Source organism: Lepidothrix coronata, unplaced genomic scaffold (assembly GCF_001604755.1).
Source record: "Lepidothrix coronata isolate B3197 unplaced genomic scaffold, Lepidothrix_coronata-1.0 Scaffold25, whole genome shotgun sequence".
In the NCBI taxonomy this organism is placed as follows: domain Eukaryota; kingdom Metazoa; phylum Chordata; class Aves; order Passeriformes; family Pipridae; genus Lepidothrix; species Lepidothrix coronata.
In genome coordinates, this window is record NW_016690205.1 from 3,291,948 (window position 1) to 3,316,244 (window position 24,297).

The window sequence follows — 24,297 nt, forward strand, 5'->3', positions numbered from 1 at the left end:
AAGGAGAGTGGAATATCTCCATGTTTTAACCTTTCATTTGTTTAACCTTTACTGTGTGGGTGAGGTTGTGCAGCTGAATTTCTTATTACTTGGAAGGGGTTATATTTTTGTCTTTTATAGCAGGGATGATAAAAGCTTAGCAAAGTTCTCACGTAAGTGGCTGTTAAAATGGATCTGTAATTATAAAAGGGCTGGTATTCATCCTCAAGTTTCATTTCCTTGCATTTCTTCAGGATTTCCTGTTTTCCTACAACACGGAAAGGAAAAGAGATTAAAAGCACAGAATTCAGAAAAAAGTACCTGTTCTAAAGAGGTGGAAAAGGTAAATAAAGAGAAAGCACTGGTATCCAGGTTTATTGGTTTCTGGTTTGGATCTGTCTAAAGGCTAAATAACAGTGCTATGTATTTCAAAGGAAAGGAACATTTTAGCTCCCAAGTGCACAACTATATAGAAATAGGACACACATCAGTTTGGTAATATTATTATATCCAAGGCAGGCATAAACATCTTAGCATGAGATATTCACACGTCTGAAATTCTTGGAAAAATTCCTTTGAGCTTGAGTGTTTTCCAGTGTAAAGGTGCTGGACAACCAAAAAATAATTGCAAAGACAAGTACACTTGACAGCTATTAGGCCATTTATTTAGTAATGCCTGGACTAAAATGGGGTAGGGTCACCTGCATTAGTCATATTTTGCTGTGCCCAAATATGTGTCAGCACTAGTGATGGCCAGTAAAGAGCACCAAAACCACCATCTTCAGCACCTGATGTTCATGAGGTCTTCAGCAATCAGAATCCCTCTAATTTCACCTAAGAGATGTCCAGGTATTCCCCATGAAATCCACTTCTTGCTACCAAATGAAAAATAACTTCTCGCTGTGATAAGCTCATTTCTGAGAACGAAGCATGGGAACCTCCAGGTTTGTGAAGTTAAGCTCTAACACCGTTATCTCCAGGCAGAAAGAACTGACCTGTCAGGACTAAGAGGGTGGTTTCCACCTCCAACCTGATCATGAGAGGGGTTTAAATTTGGCTGGTTTGTTCCTCATTTGTCTGTGCATGTTAAACTCCCCCAGCAAGACAACTGGACAGCCTTTGTGGGAGTGCAGAGAGAATCCACCTGAGAAACTCCATCAGTTCATAGCAAAAAATATTGTGTATGATCCTGATCTATTGTGGTGGCAACAAAATCTACACATGCCAATAAACAAGCCAAATTTAACTGCTAACAAATTGTCTGCTCTCATTACTCCATATTCAAAAATTATGCCACATTGATACCTGCACAAAGACATCATTAATCCCTTCTCACCTGTCAGAAAAGAATACCCTTTTTGACAAATTGCTGTTATATTTGCTATGCAAAAATATATGGCATATAGAACGTTGTAAGGCTGGTAAATAGGGTGAAATAAGTAAAATATAATTCCAAATGATTGGATTATTTGTTTACTTCTGTGAGTTAATCTAAATGATGCTGACTTGGAGCTGTTCCACAATTTAAGTCATAGAGAATTACGTCTGCACTCTTCTGTTTTCTTTAAGCCCTTGCTGGTAAACACATTGCTGTTATTTAATGGTAATTGCACAAAAAGCATGAGCTGGAATTACCTAAGAAATTTAAAAATATGGCTATTTGCTATGCAAGAGTTCATGGTTATGTTATTCATTCTCTAATTCTTTTTGCCTTGTATGTGTTTCCAACATTCCTTGACAAGAAAAACAAAGGATTTAATACAGATGGCACGTGATACTTTTACAGTAAGTTTTCTACTGGCACTTTATTTTTTCCTCAGCTTTGAACGATACTTTGGGGAATGTCTGTTCCAAGAATCATATCAAACAGGCAAAAACTGTAATAGCAATTAAAATGTTTAAAACAGAATTGTATTTGGAAGTGTATGCTGCAGTCTTTCTACCAAGCATATTACAAGATGTTTGTTTAGCCACAGACTTTTGGCTGGCTAAAATCATGTAGCTGACCCTTTTTTTTGGTATAATTAAGATCATAGCATTGGAGCTAACAGAGCAAAGTTACATTTTCATCCACTGACACTTTGTCCAGTGTGTATTTAGTTCATTCTTTCTAGATCTGCACCTTTCCTCAATCCTATCCTGCTGTACAATTTTGTTACTTAAAAGCCAGTAAAAAAAGCACAAATCCTGCTCCCATAGAGGCAGCAGCTGCAGAAGCAGGATGAGCAGATCATGCAGTGGGACCCAAAATCCCTTGCATGTCACAGAAGACAGTGGCATGAGATGTGCGTGAGCACAAAAGGCACTTAAAATCAGGCCAAAAATCAATTAATTTATGAACTAAGCACCTATCAGTGGCTAAGACTCTCCTCTCATACACATGACACAACTGACTGTTCCTCAGGAAAAGGTTTGTTCTAGTCCTTGTCCCACGTTAGAGAAGGGCTGCAATGCCACAACACCAAAGTGGTCCTTATCCCAGGATCTTTTTATTAGGTTTAGTTCACAGAGTAAAAGTGCAGTCTTAAAAAGCCAGAGAAGAAAACATTCCTGGCATTAAACTCTGGAATCACATTACATCCTTAAATATAAACAACCCAAGCAGGAAAGCAAAGGTGGGTCATTCACTGCAGGTTTTTTTTCTGAATGTTTTGGTGTTTGTCAGAAGAGAGACTTTCAGGGAAAAGGGGATGAAATTATGACATGTTTTAACCACATTAAATGTAAGTTGTCCCCTCTCAGCTTTCCTTCCATATGAGAATAAAACATAAGGAATGTCAAACTTCTTTAGAATTCCAAAAATACACCAATTTTATACTTTAGATACAACATTTTTCAATTTTGCATTCAGAACAACACTTCTCCTTTACAAGTATCTTTTTTTTTTTTTTTTAATCCTTCTTTCTCCTCTTTTTAAAGAAAACAGATTTACAAAGGATCAAACAACCCAACAAGCCAAACATTTCACTCCAGGTTAACTCAAAACACCTTCCTACGTTCTTCCTGCCTCTCCCTTCAACCCGGGGGCCGTTTTTGGTTGAGCTTGAAATTTTGCTTCCGATTTTTCCGCCAAAAACGAGAACCCCCACCGTCCATCCCGCTCCACTAACAGAAAGGCCTCTTGCAGAGAAATATGCACGAAGAGATGGGCTATGAAACTCTCACTACGACTACAGCCAGGCTGGCAGAAGCAGAGCTCGTGGGCACCGAGAAATGCCGGGCCGGCGCCTATCGGTGCTGCTGCCACTGCCGCACCCGCTGCCGGTGCCGGCGCATGGACAGGCTGATGGGCTGCTTCCCAAACTTCCTCATGATCTCCTTGATCCTCGCCAGGTTGGTTTTGGAGATGGTGAAGTCGCACTGGGTGGCCCCCATGTCGTAGCCCACCTCGCAGGTCTTGGTGGCGGCGGTGTAGCCCTCGGCCCTCACGCCCACCACGTACTCGCCCGGGTTGAGCAGGCGCCAGTAATCGCCGTCGGCTCCTGGGAGGGGAAGAAGATGGTTTTTTTAGGACACTGGTCTTTCCTCCTTGAGGAAGGTGGTGTTTATAGACTCATTAAGGTTGGAAAAAACCTCTGAGGTCATCAAGCCCTACCATCAACCCAGCACTGTGGGGTGAACACTGATGTGTTCACCACTGAACCACATCCTCAAGCGCCACATCCACGTGTTTTTTCACAGAATCACGGAATCTCCTGGGTTGGAAGGGAGCCACAGGGATCATTGAGTCCAACTCCTGGCCCTGCACAGGCCCATCCCCAAAAGTCATACCATGTGCCTGTGAGTATTGTCACAACACTCCTTGAGCTCTGTCAGCCTTGGTGCTGTGCCCACTGCCCTGGGGAGCCTGTTCAGAACTCAACCACCCTCTGGGGGAAGAAACTTTCCCTAATATCCAAGCTAAACCTGCCCTGACACAATTTCAGGCCATTCTCTCAGTTGGAAAAGACCTCTGAGATCATCACCTTCAACCATCAAACCAGCACCACCACCATGTTCAACACTAAATCATGTCCTCGAGTGCCACAATCCCATGTCTTTTGAACACTTCCAGGGATGATGATTCCACCACTTTCTTGGGCAGCCTCTTCTAGTGCTTGAAAACCCTTTCCATGAAGAAATCTTTCCTAATATCTAACCTAAACTGCCCCTGGAGCAACCTAAGGCCATTGAATGAGGATACAAAAGTCCACGCACAGGGGTAAGATGACACCACAACCAGGAACCCCCCATCCTCACACCAGGAGGGTGTCAAAGAGGCTGCTCCCCATCACACACACCCCCTCCTTGTCCTGCCAACCCTAGAGGAAAACACACCTCAGTCACATTTTCCAAGTGATGAAAAAAGGACAGTGGGCTTCAATCTGGCTTAAAATTTTTGACAGGTGGAAGGTCCTGAGGCAAGGGGTACAAAAAACCTTCCCCAAAATTAATTGTAACTGATGGATCCAGAGGAGCCCCAGTGGAGTAACCACACTGCACCCATGACCCTGACCAGGCTGCCTGGACACAGGTTTTGGTGCTATTTTGTATGCAAAGCATGTGAATACATAATATCAGCTCACTTGGAGATGTAAGTAAATATCTCCGTCTATAAAACCTTACACTGAGTTTTATTACACTGATTTTCCTACAAAGTATAATTCATCAGGGTACTTAACCACTTTCTTACCTGTAAATGCACAAACAGAACTCCTGTAATCAACTAAACTACTCATGCACAAAGATATATTTTAACACCTCATTGAATCGGGACTTATTGGTTTCTTCTTTTTCCCTCACAAATGATCTCAGATGTACTCATTTTATGTACCCATCTGTACATAAAGATGACTTTAGGCTTCTTTTAAATATGATTTTAACTAGCAGGTATTCTTAGTTGTGAACTGAAATAGGTCAAAAACTAATATCAAAAATCAGTTTTGCACTCTATTCCGGGAAAACCCACTGTGAATGAAAGTACATATTCAAACATGTAATTCTGTATATAAATAGAAATGGAACATCTCTTGCACTAGGAGGGGTTGGAGTTTTTTAACACTGATGAGAACTGACAGCCTTACTAGCGCTGGCCTTGGGTTGATGGCAATGCAGGGTGTAGCAGAAAGTAAAGATGATTTGCATAAAAATATTATATTTAGGGAAAAATCAGACTAACCAGCCTCTTTTTAAAGAAATAGGATTTTAATTTAGGGTTTGGTAAAATAAAAAAAAACACGTTTGCAAACAGCAAGTGTTAACAAAACATCAACATTGACTATACCCTGAAACTGCAGTCTCTGAGTGTGTCAGAATTGCGCCCATCCCCATTCAGGTTAATTCTTACATCCCAACTTGCTTAGATTTTTCTTTTATCCAGTTTGACCACGTTTGGGGTGATGATCAAATTTTCTATTTCTCAGGATTCAAATATTTTTAGGAAGGGCTCTAAGAGAAGCTCTTTATTCAGTTCTCTCTTACCGTTGGGTCCATTGGAGACTTAACAAAAGGACAAAACATAAATCTGCCCAAGTTCCTTGTATTTATCCCCAAGGGCTCGTTTTTAGCTGCAAATGCTCTGGCATTCCTACAGGGCAGGGAAAAGGCTACGGATCACCCTGTGAGTGGCTGTGAACACATCCCTGCTCAAAGCCCTGCTTTAGCCCCGGGAGTGCAAAACTGACCCACATTCCTCTGACACATTTTAACAGTCAGTTCATCACAACCCCACACGAGGCCAGAAATAAAGCTACACACACACACATCACCGGGAATTTATTACAAAGCTGGATATTAAGCCATTAGCAGGATGCACTTTGCCTCCTTTCCATTTACAAGCCAGCAGACACAAGTATTTCTGTCAGCTGTCAGTGCCCAGAATTTAATACCAGGCTAAAAGGTTGGGGGTTTTCTGAAAATCACATTAAATCCAGTAGGTAAAAAAATTTCAGAACAGATGGCAAAAGAAACACAATTAAAAATCCAGATAAATTTAGTAAATAGTAGGTTTGCTGAAATAATAGGTTCCAAAGGGAGCAGGCTGGAGGCAGACTACATCCATTTTCACCTCCTGGATGTGGAAAAGGATTGCCATGTCTGCTTAGATAAAATAATAATAATGCATTAAGGCAAACATAGTACTACTACAAGTTAAATGTGTCAGATTACTCCATAAATATTTCAATTAAGAGAAATACTTGGAGCCTTATAGGACAGACCTTACTTACAATTACGTAATTGTAAAAGTGCAAAAGTGATTTTTACACTAAAATTTCATCCTTTTCAAATACACTATAAAAATCTAATACTCTCTTATCTATGGAAGACTGTCCAGGAAAGCTGGCCATACTGCTGCACACCAAATGCATGTAACAACTAAAACTCAAATTTTCTCTAGTGCCCAGGCAGCCAGGAATGAGACTGGATAGTTATAATATCAGAATTATGCTTAGCTTGGACTAATTTTATTAAATATTACTAAATGCTACTTCAAAACCCTTGGGTTTTGTTACATAATATGTGCTGAAATCATAGGAATCTTATCAAAATATTGATTAAAAATTTCTCTAAATGTTGTGTGAAATGAAATTAGTTATGCTTTGGCACAAATCACACAGAAATGTATTGGTCTTTGAACTCCGGCTGTGATTCAGAAATGTTTCACCAGGAACAAACTGAATGTTTCTTCATCAATATAGACTTTGACTTTCCCAAAATGTGCAATTACAGGAAGCAAACCCAAAAGCGCCTTTGCACCATGGGGAAAACAGGTGCATTTGCTCATCCAGTTGATGAACTCTTTCCAAAGGTTATCTTATAGACCATAGTCCATATCTAACTGTGACAACATGTAATCACTCAGATTTAATCGATAGTTACATCTGCATCAGGAGAAAATGGAATAATTTCCCACAAAGCTCTTAGTCTTGGGATCAATGTCTTCAATTAGCCTATTAATAGTGTTAGCTGAATGTCAGCATCCCTCTCTTTCCATAAGATAAATTGTATGTCAAAGAGAAATTAAAAACAATGTGCTTTTCATGCACTTTTTTTTTTTCTTTGTCCACAGGAAGAAGCAAAGAAATTTTCTCGAACATGTAAATGTTATTAGAGGGCTTTTACAGATAAATTGTGTCTGGCTCTACAGAGTAGTTAATCACATTAATGCATCCATGAAACAGTAGACACCTGAGAGCTGAGCTCACTTGAAACAAAACTTTTCAGAATAGAGATAGTGGCCATAATTCTTCTCCTGCTTGGCCTATTTTTATATCAAGGCAACTCAGAGGTTTAAATAGAAACATTTTTCATTTTAAAAGGTATAAATGAAAGAAGACTGCTGACAACTTGCCTTCTTTATCTGGAGTTATACGTGTCATTTTAGCTTTCTGGCTCTAACATAAATCCTCTGATTTCAGAGACTAATGAGACGTGTATTGTTATCTGTATAATATAAAACAGGAGACAACTTTTATGTTTCCATTTAAAAAGTGGTTCCCAAACAGAGTGTGAGCTTAAATGTCTCATTAAAAAGAAAAATTAGAAAGAAATAAATAAACACTTTTATTTTAAACAACAAGTTCAAATGGCCTTGAGCCATAGAAGCTCAGCAATAAGATGAGACACAAATAGCTGCATCATTCCCTGAGTGTTACAAGGTGCATTTTGGGATCTTGCCCATTTATTGGATTTGTCAATGAGTCTCCTTCCTGTAGCACTTTTACTGTCTTTAATCTGTTGACTTCTGTTTCACATGGCAATCCAGCGTACAGAGGGCTGGAGGTTAATCACACACTGCACTAACTCAGCCTCAACCAGAGCAATACATCAATTCTGTTAACAGAGTAGTACAACCCACACTTCATGGCAGACTTTCAAGACTGCCAAGGCTTCCGAGACAAGAAAAAACAGCTGATTACTTTAATTCCCACTATCATTTCCCAGTGGTCCCGTTTTGAAATGTTTAAGGCGGAATCATTATTGTCTAATTAAATATCTGTCATTCAAGGTTTTCTCTTACAATGGAGACATAGTACCACTGAAATTAATCATAAACTAAGTTAGCTATTCCAAGATTCATTATTGGCTCAGATCATCTACTGTAGCAAACATTAAGGATTTGGAAGTCAAAAGCTCCGTGATATTCCATAGCCTGAAATCAGTTTGTGTGTCCGTGTGCCATACTGTGCCTCAGTGGCAAAGCTCATGACAGTGGCATCAAATAAAGGACCCAGAACACCAGCAAAGACATAAAACCACATAAAGTTAGTGTTCAAAAAAATATGTGGATGTGGTATTAGGCACATGGTTTAGTGGTAACATGGCAGTGCTGGGTTAATGGTTGGACCCAATGACCTTAGAGGTCTTTTCCAACCTAAATGATTCTGTGTTTCTCTGATTCACAGTCCTATAACTGTTAACAGCCAGAGGAGCATCCTTTACCCAACATGGCATTACCTGCACCCTTGTTTTTCAGTGCTACATTTATTCTGGGTTAGATCTGCACTTCATTTACATGAGAAAAGTGACAGTAAGAGTTCTTTAGACACAGTCTTAATCAGGCTGTTGATTTGGGGCACATAAAAGCCTATTTGCTCAATACTTTGTTGGAGGTGGAAAGAAAAAGGGGAGTGGAGAGGAAAACCATAGTTCTGTTCTTGTCTACACAGCTGCAACATAGAAAGAAATGACTCCCTCCTCATGTGCCAATCCTTCTGCACCACTCTCCTTGGACTATATCCTACCTGCTGGCCTTTCTCCTAAAAGAGTTCTAACCTTCCATAAAATTCTGTATTTTCCTTTTAAACCACAAATCTGCCCTTTTGCACTCATGGTTTTGCTTTTTCCTTTTACCTGTGCGAATGTCATGGTTGACACCCTCTACTGAGATAACAGCATTTGGGATTCCCTTTCCATGCACATCTTTCACTATGCCTTTGATGCCACGATGGACCTATGGAGAGAATAAAAAAGCAAGTAAATATTGCACAGCACTGAACAGTTGTATTACTAAGAAGTTACAACGAATTATTAATTCCATGTGTGAATTATGTGCATTATGTTCCTATTTTATGGCTCACAAAATTGTGAAATATCACTATTAAATCCATATCAGCCCTCCAGGCATTAACTTGTGAATCAGATTATGAATTCTGTTAGGATTCCTGAGGCATCAAATTTAAGATATAGATAAAAAGAACAGACAAAGCAACAGATTCAAGGGTTTTTTTAGCAGCCCTTTCTAGCAAGTTAGAATCAAATTTTGAGAAGCTTCATTACTTAATTCTCCTAAGTCAAACCAGCCTGGCTGAAGCGATATGTCAGTATTATTTGTAGGGAAGATTTCTACCATATATACCAATAACCATGTAATAAGTCATGCAAGAAAAAAAGATCAGAAACCTTAAACTCTCAAACTGAAAGGAGTCACCGAGTTATTTAGGATTTGCACTTCTGTGGAATACCTGTTCCATGAAAACAATCAGGGACTCGCGGTTGTTTTCCCATTCTTCAGGCAACTCACTCTCGTGGGGATATTTGTCACAGCCAACGTAGATGGAGAGCTCAAAGCAGTTTGTGTGCAGGTAACTGAAGTCATTTATGCCTGTCAACAGGGGGCAAAAAGGAAACAATTTCATATCCTTTTAAATCTGTTAATCAGATCTGATCTTTTTATGCAACTTGTCCATGTAACTTCCAACACAAACTGGGTATTTATCTGGCTGGCTCAGTGTGCAGGCCTGGCAGGGCAAAAGGTTTTTAGAAATGCCACAGCGTGGCCAAACCAGCAAAATAGATTGGCTGGAGTTGCAGTCACCAAAGGTGCTTTTGAATGAAAAGAGTTAAAACAAAACTCCTGCTCCTGTCCAATTACCATAGAGCAGTAGTCAAGTATTTAATGAGCCCTCTGTGCCTTCTGGAAGCAGAGCAGGAGGATTATATAATACAGATGTTCAGCTTTTCACTTCTGTTGATGGGGAAAACCTAAATATCAGCCAGTGGCATATGCTACTCTACATAAATGTGCTTCCTCTCTGTTTGAGAAACAGCCACAATTATTTTCCCCTCACATACTGTATCCCATCCTGACTAATCTGCTGTGAAATGTTTAGCAATACACGGTAATTGCTCAGTTTTAATACTTGTATTTAAGAAAATGGCTTAACTTTGCCAAGAGTAACTCTTTCATAGTGTCTGAACATGCAAATCCAGCCTTGAAAACACTGGAATTAAAACTAAATCAATCTATTCTTTGTCCTCGTGCAGTTCAGCCAGTGAAGAAACTTTATATGTAAAATTGCTGAAGAACCTGCATTCACTGCAGTCCAAAAAATGTGCAGGAAATAACATGGCTGGGTTTTAAAGGTGTTGGATATCTGTGCTGCACATACTTCTCTAGGGATTCTCTGGTACTGGAAAGAAATTAGAAAAATTCCTTGTAAATTCTCCCATGGGATGAGCAGTGAAAAGTTTCTGTGCATGGTCACTGCAAGGCCAGGAAGAAGATGGATGAGGAGAAAAGGAATGGATAGCTTCAAGGTGTGGTACAACAAGATGCCACCCACACCGAAGGGCAAGTGGGAGAGGTTCTGCAAGCAATTTATTGGAGTGTCACCTTCAGGGCAGGTATGAAACAAGCAGGAGTTAGGACAAGAAAGTGTTAGTGTTGATTTAAAAGGTAAAGAAATAAAAAGAAAAGTGGAGTGAGCTATACAGCTATATCTACATAGTCACGGAATTACAGAGTGAAAAAATACAGGAGAAATCTGGAATCATATTTGGACAACCCTTTGCAATGCAAGGTGGTTGGTTAACTGACAGCTGCAAAATACATATCTATATATGCATATATATATCTGCACATATATATCTGCACTACAAATCACTTCCTTGCACTTGTCTAAGTAGACACAAGAAGTCTAAAACTACTCTGTAGGTTGAAGATCGAGCTCAAATGGGAACCACATCTTTTGAGGTTTACTGTGGAATCCAATGTAAAAACTGCAAGTGAAAACAATATTCTAGAGTTTGTCTCAAAGAGTATCCTGGAAGTCTTACTATGATGGGACAGAGCAGGGTATAAATTATAATGAAAACATTATCAAGAAATAAATCAGATGAAGCAAATCCAATATGTAATTGGTCCTAAGAAATCAGGATAATATTCAGCATCTATATTGTCCATCATTACTTAATGTAGCTTAGTATGACAGCTGTTAGTGACATGGCCAATGTCATCTTTCTGGATCAATTCATAATGATGTTTCTTATAGCACTTAGGAAAATTAGGCTCATAAATTAGATAATTAAGTGTTTAAGTGAGTTTTCAGAGTATGCTTTAGAATTTGCAGAAATGCACAGCAATGTATTGTCAAGCATTGGCCTCGTGATCTAAAAATTCAACAATCCCCCCCCGATTTCACCCAATGCTTTTTAACTTCCTGAAAAAATATTTGAGAAGTTAATTCTTGACTGTAGCCTTTAAAGGCTGGCCAGGACTAACCTCACATGGGCCAATGTAAAAGCCACAGAAGCTGTGTCCAAAATGTAGAAATGTTTATGCAGTGGAAGTACCTGCAAGTTCCAAACACGAGCCAGTTCCAGTAAAACGTGGGCTGCACAGACACTTTCCTGCATCTGTTTGCCATCACTGCTGCCGTTGCTCCTGTTGTCATCAAGTGATGGCAGAAGCCAGGCTCATTTCTTAATTTCAGAGAATATGTTGTTTGACTGATTTACTTATAAAAACACCAAGGTTTTGAGCAGGACTGTGGTGAATCAGCAGAGTGGCTGATTCTGAGTCTGCTCCAAATGTACACCCATAGAGATAACCGTGCCTAGTGCTGTTAAAAATGTGCTTCTAATTGGGCTTTCCTGGAAATCCATGTTTTGGCAGCACCACGGGATGCAGCTTCCCTCTTGTGCTCCTTAACAGGGTGACAGGCTTGGGTGTGTGGTGATTGATGCAGCCTGGATTTTATCCTGGCAGCAGAAATGTCTATGGAGCCCATGCAAAGTTTAAGTGCAAAGATTTCCAGGTCTTTTAAAAATAGGATGGTAGCAAGCAAACAGCAGCTTTTTTTGGCATATTATTACAACTCAAAGTGAATGTGATGGGGGGCTGATCTGTGACCGAGTTCAGTGAGCAGGAGGCTGAAATCAGGATTGCCTTATCTGCAGGCCACTGGAATCTCTCCCTGGAGTTACTGCTTCAGCTCTGACACTTGTTCTAATGTTCAGTAGCAGTTTTCTGTTGTCACCTTGTGAGATGGCAAAGGCTAACAGGGTCCCCCCTGCCAGTGGGTTTGGCCTGGGTTGGTTTCCTCCTGACAAAGCATCTTGAATGCACAGAATTCTTAAAACTAATGTACTGGATGTGCACTTTGGGAAAACTCAGTTGTAAATTAAATAGTCACCAGGTGTTACTGACAGCGCCTCCTTCAATGCTCTGCTAAGTGATGAAATGCGGTGAGCAGACCGTCAGATGGGGATTTATTCCTCTTAGAACACGTATTTAACCACCACTGCCTCTGCAATGTACACCAGGCAGTGGTGGCATTATCATATCCAAGCGGGAGCTTCTACCAACACTTACTTCCAGCCACGGTGTGCCAGGAGGCTCCATTAACAGTGCCATCCTCCTTCTGGAAATCCTCCGTGTGACACGCTCTCCTTCTCGCGTCCGTCATCAGGCGGTGGGTGGAGGCGTAGGAATACGCCAGCCAGCGGAACACGTGGTCGTCTGGGGTGGGGGTGTAATCCTGGGTTTTCCACATGGACCTCACCATGTCGTAGGGATACGCCACCACCAGCTCCCCTCCCTGCAAATTGCCACCCAGCACGAAAGGGATTTTTTCCATCCACGCTATTATTGCCCGTGTCTCCACCGCCACCTGGGAGGAAAAGGAAGAGCAGCTTTGGTTCAGCCCGTGGGAATCTGAGAGTCTGGTTTCAAGGTGCAGGAGCCCTGCTGTGAGTTCCTGAGCTTGAGTAGCCAGCGAGGAGAGACGTGGCCAAGGAGAAGGGCTTCTTTAAATTGTCAGCCATGCTTGGGAGGTCACAGACAACCCAGAAAAACTAATAGAACCTTCATGCTATTAATTTCTGAGGAACATCTATGGGCAGTGAGAACAAGAGCAGGAAGTGATAGAGATGTCACATGGTGACACTGCTCCCCCTGCCATTGGCTGAAATGAGTTTCCAAACCCAGGGATTTTAAATATTATGTCAATAAACTAAAACACAAAAAGTTCCACCTTGACATGAGGAAGAACTTCTTTTGATGGGGGTTGGCAGAGCACTGGAATAGCCTGCCCAGAGAGGATGTGGAGTCTCCCTCTCTGTAAACATTCCAAACCCACCTGGATATGTTCCTGTGTCACCTGCTCTGGGTGACCCTGCCTTGGCAGGGTCCTTTCCAACCCAGAGGTCCTTTCCAACCCTTATTATTCTGTGATTCTGAAGCACTAAAGAGCTGCCACAATTAATTGCCTTCCCCTCATCCACTATTAATGGTTGTCATTATATTTAAAAGGTCAGGCAAAAATAAGTTAAATTTTTGGCACTAGAATCCAATAAAGGACTTTAGCATAAGCCACTGCATTGGTTTTGCATATGCCTGAGCTGTTGCTGTGTTATTTAAGGTAAGAATATGTTTCAAATAAAAACAAATAAGAAAACCCCAGGAGAAACCTGTAAGGACACTGAGTTTGCAAAGACCTCATCTACACCACATCACTAAGGAGAAGCCTGATTCACATGGCTGAGCTCCATGGTGGGCTTTTCCCTGTTTACCTGTTGCTGCCTGAAAATTGGGTATTGAGTCCTCCAGGCTCTCTCAACAGCCAAGGGAAAAGGAAATCCTCCAGGAAGCAGATCCTTCCTCAAGACCTGCCTCTAAAACCTGGGGGTGAATGGTCCTTTTGTGGTGCATTTTTATTTCCACTGACTAACAGGGAAATCTAGACAGGAAGATTAGATCAGCTGGGGAACTTCAGCCTCAAATTACTCATTCCTTGAGAAATGCAAATCTCTCCCTCTCAGCACATCCCAGCCTTGGTGTTCCCCTCTCTCTGGCCTTACTCACAGTGGCATTTTCAGACAGGTACCAGTCAGGGATGGGGATGTGATGGTTTGGAACTTTTCTTTTACTCTTCTTCTGATCTTCTGACTCCCAGAGCAAAGAGTTTAAGTCAGGGAAATTATTGTTGATGTCAATGCCGTCCTGAGTCCATCGTCCTAAAGACCAGCCCCCTAATTCAGAACCCTTAGATTGAAAAATAAAAGAAAAAAAAAAGGGAAGAAAAAAAATATAAATATTCATTCAGAATACAACAACCTGTGAACCCTCAGCAAAGTGTTTGGGAATGTGCCAGAGGTAATTCTGTAAAGAGAAATGAAGGACTAACCATTTAATTAACTGAAATAAATGATTGGCTTTTTTCTTTTTTTAATTTCGTACGAAACCTTGAATGAGGTGAAGCAAAACCCATGAAAAATTCCTCAAGGTTAGCCAAAATATATCCCGCATAGGAGATAACACACTTTCCCTTCCATGACTATGACTGTGACTTTTCTGTTCCAGTCTTCTGCTGACTTCCCTGGAAGATTTTCCAATGCATTTGACCAACCCTGACAATTTTTCCTCCTGGTGTCTGTCTTCTTCCAGACAGAATTATTATGATGCCCTACACAACGTGCTCCCCTTAAAGGTGCACTATTAAATTTCAGCTGTGGAAGAATGCAAATATTCACATGCTTACTTTGGTTTCTCACAAGAAACAGACTGCCTGGATTTTCCACTTTCCATAATGGTGTTCCCATTGATATATACACCTCAGTATGGTTTGTTCTGGCAGTGTTTGTAACCCTTCTTTCCATATATATTTTCCTGTTAGCCAATGTCATAAAAAATACTGTGTCTTTCATTTTTTTTCCTCAGTAAGATGTTCCAGTGGTTTATTTTATCTTGACGTGTTTACTGTTTAATTTTTAAATTGTAAAACGTGAACTTAGAAAAAAATAGTGACAAGAGGGGCATGTTTTATTCATCTACTACAAATAAAAGAATTCCCTGAAGTGCTGATAATCACATTACCGCTTTATATGCCTTGTCATATCCATCTGGGTTGACTGAGGGCAGGAGGTGGATCCTTGTGTCCTCAATGAGATGAACAATCCGTGGGTTCCCAGCCAGGTATTCCTGGCACATAAACTGCATTAGCAAGAGGATTAGCTCACGTCCAAGCACTTCATTCCCATGAGCTCCTGCAATGTAGTGAAACTCTGGTTCCCCTGTTGAAAACACATGGAGCAGAACTGTGGTCAGAGCAGCAAATCAAATATCTATTAGATGTCATTGATGTCAATCAGCCAAGGAAAGCTGGAGAAACGCCTTAACTGCACAAATGATGCACAAACTTTACAGAAACAAATTACTTTCTGTTGCTATTTCAGAAGAACAGGTTTATGTGCCAGTGACATCTAAAGCCACTGTGTAAAACTTCCAAAATCCATTCTTGGTTAAACATATTTCTAATTACACTCACAATTTTGGCATGTTAGAGGTAGATTTTAACAGTTCTGATAGTCTAAAAATAACCTGAAAAATACATTGCTAGTAGTTCTCTCAGACAGATGTTAAGGCTCTTAAAAGATAAGTCAGTAACTGTACATAATTGATTTCTGACTTCACAGACTCTTTTCCTTCTCTGAAACAGGTTCACATATGTATTTCAAGGTTATAATGAGTGCAACAATCCTTGTACTCGACAACAAATTACTTCAGGGATGATTAGGAATAATGTGCATTCACCCCATGTAAAAAAGGTAAATTTCTTCCATAGCTCCATAAATCCCCACAACTAAAATCCATTCCCCAGTACTAAAATTCACTTCTATTTTATTACTGTAAAGAATTATCATTAAGGAATTTGATCCCATGTTCAAAATGTCTTCTATTTGTGCTCACCGTCCCCTTCCCAATTTAGAAATACAGTGCTGAAGTTCCTCCCACATACATTTGAAATCTTTGCTGCCATGAATATAATTCCATCAGTGATAATTACAGCAGATACAGGAAAAGAGGAGGGGAAAAAAAAAAAACCAATCCCAGCACCCTTCAACAGATTTAGATTAAATCCTAACCAACTTCGTGCTCTCCTGGGTTGTCAGAAATCTCGACAGCATAAAGCTTCAGTCCTTGGTTGCTTTTTCCAATATTGTAAATTCTTGTGATATTTGGACACATTTTATTCACAGTTTTCATCAACTGCCAAAAAAAAAACAAAACAAAAAGACATGTAGTTAGACAATGCAGCATCAAAATAGACCCACTATGAATTACTTCTTTCCAAATCGGATGTGACAAAACTCTTCATTTTCTTCTCTGATTATTTCTTAGTTGTAAAAGCTTTATGTTTAGTTCATGAATTTATAGCTCTGCTATCACATTTTTAAAACATTATGCAGTGGAGAGGAATTAAAATAATGGAGAACAATTAAAATAATTACATTACGATGTACTACAGGTAAGGGACTTGAGATGACCCAGGGTGTTGGTGACAGCACCTTACAGGTCACCACAGACACACTTTATCCATAAGGAAGATTTCCAATTCCTTTACCCCGTGCAGCAGCAATTTAATCAGAAACAAGTGAAGAGAGAAGGATATAATCCATTTAAACAGGATTTTCCCAGTGAGTTCTGATTATATCTGTCTCTGCTGAGGGAAAAACCAAACCCACCCTTCTTGCATTACAATGTGAAATCTCATATGGAAAAATTGTTAATTAAAGTAGTGATGACATGGCCAAAATTACAAAATAGATATAATATGGATGAGTCCCCAAACAGAAGATGTACTCCTTCAGTAAATAAAAGATTCCTCAGAATTTGCTTATCACATTTCAGCAAAAAATAGGAAAAAAAAAAAGAAATAATAGCAGAAATGTTGTCAGTGAAGACATTCTGCCCATCAAAATCTATTCAATTCACTCTTTCTGCAGATATTGCATGACATAGTCAAAATATAATCTAATAATTATAATAATATAATAATAAAATGCTTAGAGTTGAGCATATATTTCTGTTTAAACCAATGGAGTTCCACAGATGTCATCCAGATCAGCATATCTTGAACCTAAATTGTCCCACAAACACTTTATTGTGGTATTTCAGGTGAATGTTAAAGTGTACAAACAAGACTGAAAATTTCTTTACTAATATTAAGTTATTGCAAATAGCTTTAAACAACAAGAATATATCTGCCTTGATCTTTTTTTCTTTGGGAGGAATTAAAGAAAGAAAACAGTACTTTACTGTAAATTGGAACCCTGGGGACTGTTAATTAGACAATCATTTCATAAACAAGCATGCATATATTACTGAGGCAATATTGTTGCATAACAAATCTGCCTGCTCACACATTGTTAATTTAGAAACAATATTGGATGATCATAAGGCTGATGATTTAAAAAATGTAATAATTAGATATGTCCAATTCCCATGCCACCATTTAGCAAATCTAAGTGCTAACACAACTCACATTGGGAAGAACATCATTAAAATTCCTCTCATATAAATCTTCACTTCTATTTATAAACATTTTGCAAAGAGACTGAAAAGATGCTATTTCTGTACATTTGTTCATCTCACAGATTGGTTTTATACATAGGAGAAACAATTCTTGTGGCAAGTCTAAACTCATCACTTGTCTGAAAAATACAGTCAGTTGTGCTCTTTCAGTGTATTTCTTGTTTCATATCTACTTATTTTCACCACTGTCATTATCATCAGCGTGCTGGTATTATGGCTACTCAGATATTCCCACAGAACTCTTTTTAGTTTTCTGGGCATAGGTAAGTGTGTGTAGTTTATTGTTCCAGCTCAAACACACAGGTGAAGCCAGAGAACACTGGTTTACATTTGGTAGCATTTTATTTAAATGAGTCAATTCCTAACTCTTTGAGACCTACTGCCTTAAATCTTCCTGGTTAACCTACTCATAATGAACCAAAAATGTTATCAACGGATATAGAATCATAGAATCATTTAGCTTAAAAAAGACCTCTGACATCATCAAGTCCAACCATTCCATCAGCACTGCCAAGGCCACCACTGACCCATGTCCCCAAGTGCCACATCTACACAGCTTTTACATCTCTCCAGGGATAGTGACTCCTCCACTGCCCTGGGCAGCTGTGCCAGGGCTTGACCACCCTTTCTGGGAAGAAATTTTCCCTGATATCCAATCTAAATCTCCTCTGGCACAACCTAAAGCTGCTTCCTCTTGTCCTCTCCCTTGTTAGGTGGGAGAAGAGACCAACCCCCATCTGGTTCCAAACTCCTTTCATGGAGTTGTAGGGAAAGATAAGTTCCCTCTGAGCCTCCTTTTCTCCAGGCTGAGCCTCCCCAGCTCCCTCAGCCACTCCTGGTGCTCCAGACCCTTCCCCAGCTCTGTTCCCTTCCCTGGACATGCTCCAGACCCTCAATGTCTTCCTTTTCACAAGGGGCCCAAAACTGAGCCCAGGACTCGAGGTGTGGCCTCACCAGTGCCCAGCACAGGGGGAGAACACAGAGATATGAGGCTCTTGTTAGAGCCTCACAGACCAAAACTTATTGAGGTCTTCTGTGTGGGGATTGCTTATGTCCCACTGACAAGAGAATGAGGTGGACTGTGACAGGATCAGATTCCATGTTTCTCTCCAGTAGAAGTATTAGTTTTTCACTCTGCCAGTGAGTAGAGATATTACATTAAAAGGAGTTCTATTTTAGGTAAAGGCTAAAACTTTACTGTGTAAATACTGTCACTGTCTCAGACTTGTGTTAACTAATTTCTCTCCTCACACCTTCTTCCAATTGGAAACTCTGTCCTGGCTGATGCATCACTGCATCCATGCAGCTCCAAAGCTGTGAAAGAGGAAAGGTAAGCCTGTCCTCTCAGAGCTGTCTCTGAACCCAAGCAGGGAAACTTCTGCCTCTGAAACTTCCACAGAGAAGAAGCTTTGCTAACGTGCCTGGCACTCCAGTGCTCGCAGGATACCAAGAACATCAATTTAGCAAAGTGGTTAAAAGTACGTAAATGCTCATTAATAGTGACAAAAATACCTAGAACCAACTTCAAAGTACATTACATGCAGTGGAAATATTTGTATTGGCCTCAGTAAACCCCCATCATTTCTTTAATTGCAAGCATATGATTATTTTCTGAGTCAAAGAACTTTTCCTGAATTAGAGCCTCTGTATCAGACTTCACTGGGACTGTTTTGGTAACAGTGGGGATTTAGTAATGTAGTTAACTGTTTCTGTAAATACAATACTGAAAATGAACATATTTCATATCTGATCTTCTCATAACCATTTCCTACGAATGGCACAACAGGTCACCTGAAATGTCACTGTGTTTGTGCTTGTACAAACTGCCAAAGACAATTGATGATAACAGTCAGTTCAGGCTTTATTAACAACCATCAGGACTGTAAAACACTTCCCCAATTACATTCACTAACAGCTGTTATTGACAGTTTGTGTTTGTCACTTCCAATTATTTACCTTATATTTACCTGAAAAATACTTCAGGCAGTCTTTGAAGAAGCCCCACAAAACTGGTTTCTGAAGGTCTGATTCCTCCATTTTGCAGAAAAGGTGCTCTAAATGTAGGTCTAAGTTCCATCTACACTTATAGGAGGCAAAAGGACTCTCAGTCAATGTTTTTCAGGTTAGGACTCCTCTTTATCCTCTACGGAGATCACAGAGTTGTTGAGGTTGGGAAAGACCCTTAAGATTGTGGAGTCCAACTGTTAAACTAACAGTACCAAGCTCTCTGGAAACTACCTCTTCCTTGAGCTTGGAGAGCAGCAGATGCAGACCATCATCCTGGCATTCCATGCAACCCAGGATGTTGAGCTGGCATGCTCTGACCTTGTACATTTGGTGGTTTCACCCTCAGATCAACCTGTTCAATGGGCAAGATGTACAGTGCTCTTCAGTATTCCCCATTATCATCACACCAAGCCCATAAACAGCTGACCATGAAGAGCAGCCTGAGGATTCTGGGGCACTTGGAGCCTGGCTTGTACAAAGATGAGTCAAATCCAGTTATGTGGATTTCATAATTAACATTCCTCTTTCCCAAGAAAGATATGGTGTGGGTTTGTTGTTTCAAAGACAGGGTTGTACTCACGTGTCCACCTCAAACCATTTTAACAGCTTCCTATGCTGCATGAATACCTCATATAAATATTTTGGACTGACTTCTGCACAAAAGTTCCCATTGACTGGAAGAAGAATATTGAATGCTTTTTTTACGAGAATAAAAAATTGGAACTATAAATTTCACTTTCCTAACCAGAGAGTTCTATTAAAATAATCTGATACTGAGAAAATCCCCCCCCCCTCACAAATACTTCACATATTGCATTATGTGACAAATGCAACGTTTCTAAAACATGGCCCAGGGAACACCCTCTCCTCCTCCTTCAGTATTTATAATAAATAACTTCAAAGACCAGAATTTTTCTAAGATGGTTGGTGGTGAAGTAGCTATGAAAAGTGGCATTAATTTATAGGTTACAGGGGGATTTGGGGGAATGTTTGGGGTTTCTTTTAAGTTGACTCTGACAGTTATTGTTCTTCTTTGCCCTGAAGTTCTAAGAATAGTTTTGGACCTGTTGTAATGCACCCCACAATCTTCTGCCAACCAGCAGCAGAACCCAACTAGAATCTAATGAGCTCTAAATAAATTAAGAGGAAAACTGAAATTGTGAGAGCATAAAGACAGTTCACAACTGACCAGCTCTCAACCACAGTCACAAATTTTCGACTTGTATGAAAAGACTAAAAACATTATGTTTTAAAGCTGTAGGTTTTTCCCCCACAATGTTTCTAATCTGACCAATCTGTCTTTCTGCAATGAAAACCTAAAACACGCTTTATTTTATTGTTCTTGACAGTAATTATGCCAATTGAGTTTCTACTTGTCTAATCTCTGTGCTCAGAAATATGGGCCATGAAATCCCTACCAAAATAAATGTGTGACTCAGTACACAATTGCTCAATAAAAACGAGTGGTGATTCATGCAGTATAAATACACTGAAAATTCAGCACACAGCAAGTGATTCACACACATCAAGTCCAAACATATTATCTTTATATTTGAAGACAAAGAGGGCAGAAATATTTCTTCAGGACAACCCACACTTGTGTCTGTGGTGATATGAAGCAAGATTAAAAACAACAACAAAACAAGACCAGGGTTGGCTGTTTGAAGCTGAAGGAAATAAAATAACAAGGCTGGTAAATTTAAAATTATACTAACGGGATTTTTTCCTAGTGCTTTTGGTGAGTTTCTGCTGATTTTCACAGCTGTGAATATGGAATTGGACTCTGTAGTTTATTCTGATTATCCAAAACCACTGAAATACATGAGAAAATTAATGGCTAAATCAGGGTCAAATTTGAAAGGACAAACTGTGTCTTTCCCCACTCAAATAAAAATGGAAGAAAAACAATGTCACATTATGAGTAGATACTCCCTCTGTCATGTAGTCACCTGTTTAAGGTTAGTTTATGTACAAATTAAGACTTTGGGATTTTAATAAATTAAAACAGGAAAAAAATATTTTAAAAAGATATCGCACACACTGTTTAATAATATTTTTAAGAGGTGGAATCCAGATTCCAGAAGACCTGAAAAGCCTGCACCCTCCACCCTCCAGCCTCCAGCCTCTTTGCCTACCTGCCTCATTTCCTTGTAGTTGTGATGCTTAAAGTCCAGGTTATCTGTGGTCGTCATTTCGTTTCTTCTGTGGTAATAATTATTTGGGTCTGAGAAAAGAAATAAAAGAATTTTCACGTGAATTTCAAATATAGAATTTTTTTTATGCCATAACACATGTAGGAAAGAGGAAATCTGAATTCTACTGTGGGCTTTCAAAAGCAAAACTCAGACAACTAATTTAAAATATTTCTAATTACTGCACGAATCAACTCATCAAATCAAATCATAAGTCAATAGATCCAAATAGAAGCCATGAGCCATCAGATTTCCAGGCAGCTACTCTGCACAAAATACTAAACTTGAACAGAAAAGCAGAAGGGCAGCCTGGGGCTGCAGAGGAGGGGAAAAGACACTGGAAAATGATGAGTCAGATGCAAGCTAAAAGAGTGGAAGAAAAATCAAATTAGAGGAAAAAGCCACAGTAAATGTTTTGTGTCCACTTGATTAATTTACTATTGAAAAGAGTTATCTATTAATTTTCTTGATGAGTATTTTCAGAGTCTTTGTGCTGCTTGCAAAATACAGAAAGGTTCCACTGTGCATATTAAATATTCCTGATTATCCTCCAAAACTGTTTTTGTGAAAGTCAGAGGACTTTGTTACTTAAAAATTAACATATTCATTTATTTATGGATATTATTTATAGTTTGTGTATTTTGAAATATCAAAGGAGAATATTTAGATAGAACAAAGTCTTTTGTCTCCTTGACATTCCTGGCCATTCACCTAGGAAAAAAACCACAAACAGTCTAAGACTGTTAGGGCTCAGCTTTAAATTTCCTGATAGATGTGCTCCTAATCTAATCTATTATGATTTATTTCCAGAGACAAACAAGTCTATTTGGAAAACATCAAACACATTCCTTAATTTGCCATATCTGGGATGTCTGGAATTTTGAGTAATCGTTTGTCAAGCCAGTGGCTGTCAGGCTTTTATGAAAAATTGTTTCCCTGCACACAAAATCATCTTCATTGGTTTAAAATTATTGGGAAAAAAGCGAAATATGAAAGTCTAAATATCCTCCTCCCTTATTGCGACACAACCAAAGAAATTGTCTCCAGAGAATAAAAACCATTTTTTTTAAACAGTATCCCCCACAGCTGTGATTTTTTTTTGGGAGGGGAAAGCATAATTCTTAGTAGGAAGAATATGTAGTTAATATCCTGCAGCAACAAACACTTATAGAAAATTACAGAAAATACTTCAAAATACTTTATAACTTAAAATTTTTAAACTTCATATTTCTGATGTTAAAACCATTCAACATTCCCATAAAATTCTAAAAGTATTTGGGTCTTTTGAACTATTTAAGGAATATATGGAATGAAGCATGCAGGTTCCATTAAGCTTCACAGTAACATTACCCATCTTCTCAATCACTTATTGAGTGATTTATTCCCAAGTTTGTCTCCACTTCCATTTCCTAATCTACAGCAGAAATACTGGAAGGTCAGTTGAAGGTTGTTCTACAAATGTGACTGAAAAATATCCAAAAACCCCTATTGCCCCAACAAAGTGTAGTTGTTCCATACAGTTTGTCCTCTCCAGTGAGAACTTAGTTCTGTAAAATGACCGCCTGGAAATGGGCTTGAATTTGACCTTAATTATAGAATCACAGAATGGTTTGAGTTGGAAAGGACATTGAAGATCATCTCATTCCAACCTCCCTGTCATGAGCAGGGACACCTTCCCCTATCCCAGGTTGCCCCAAGCCCCATCCAACCTGGCCTTGGACACTTCCAGGGATGGGGCAGCCACAGCTTCTCTGGGCAACCTGTGCCAGGGCCTCACAGGGACGAATTTCCTCCTAATATCTAATCTAAACTTGCCCTCCTTCATCTAAAAGCCATTTCCCCTTGTCCTATCACTGCATGCCCTTGTATTCAGGTGAGAGAACAAGATTTCTTTGCTTATTTAAAAACAAACAAACAAACAAACCAGTTTTGAAGAATCAGAGCATTAAGATTCACACAACTGACCTGGGTTTTTTCCAGTCTAACTTCAGGCTAAAGTGATGCAAGTCCATGACAGCAGCAATGCAATCCTAACTCTGCAGATGCCTCTGGAAAGCCAAACCCTTAAAGGTCATCCCATGTTAATCTGCAGAAATTATTCATTAATATGTTGATGACCGAAAAATAGAAATCATAAAAAAACCCACTTCTTCTCACACAATGTGTCTGATGGCCCACAGAATATCTTCATAACTGAAAAAATATCCCTTTGTTGTAAAAATGTAAAAATAAACATCATAAAACTGCCACGATGTTGAAGGTTTTCTATATCACCACAAGCCAAAATATACAGCAACTGATTTTTTTCCTAATACTTTAATCCCATTCCTTTCAAAGTCTGGCACTTTTTCCATACATCAAACACTAATATAATGGGAATGACTGTGAATGCTGTAGAGTTGGTGGAAACTCAAAATATTTGTAAAGTGAGAATGATTGTATCTCTGGCCCTTCCTCAACAACAGAGCACAATTTGACAGTTCCCTAGAGAATTAATACTCATATTTTGCCAGGCTCTGCTGTAGTCTGGATCACTGGATTTCT

The 24,297-nt window shown here is 39.4% G+C and overlaps 1 protein-coding gene across 2 annotated transcripts in view; it reads right to left on the minus strand.

Annotated features, from left to right (window-relative positions):
- Positions 1–2,824: 2,824 nt before the first annotated feature.
- Positions 2,825–24,297, minus strand: part of CPXM2 (carboxypeptidase X, M14 family member 2) — a 74,348-nt gene continuing 52,875 nt past the window's right edge. For both annotated transcript variants that reach the window (XM_017809349.1, XM_017809350.1), the window contains exons 6-13: positions 21,697–21,785; positions 16,105–16,228; positions 15,056–15,252; positions 14,045–14,224; positions 12,554–12,851; positions 9,423–9,562; positions 8,812–8,911; positions 2,825–3,461 (exon numbers count right to left, since the gene is read on the minus strand). In XM_017809349.1, coding sequence (XP_017664838.1) covers positions 3,208–3,461; positions 8,812–8,911; positions 9,423–9,562; positions 12,554–12,851; positions 14,045–14,224; positions 15,056–15,252; positions 16,105–16,228; positions 21,697–21,785 — 1,382 coding nt within the window. In that variant the 3' untranslated portion in view covers positions 2,825–3,207. The remainder of the gene's footprint in view (positions 3,462–8,811; positions 8,912–9,422; positions 9,563–12,553; positions 12,852–14,044; positions 14,225–15,055; positions 15,253–16,104; positions 16,229–21,696; positions 21,786–24,297) is intronic.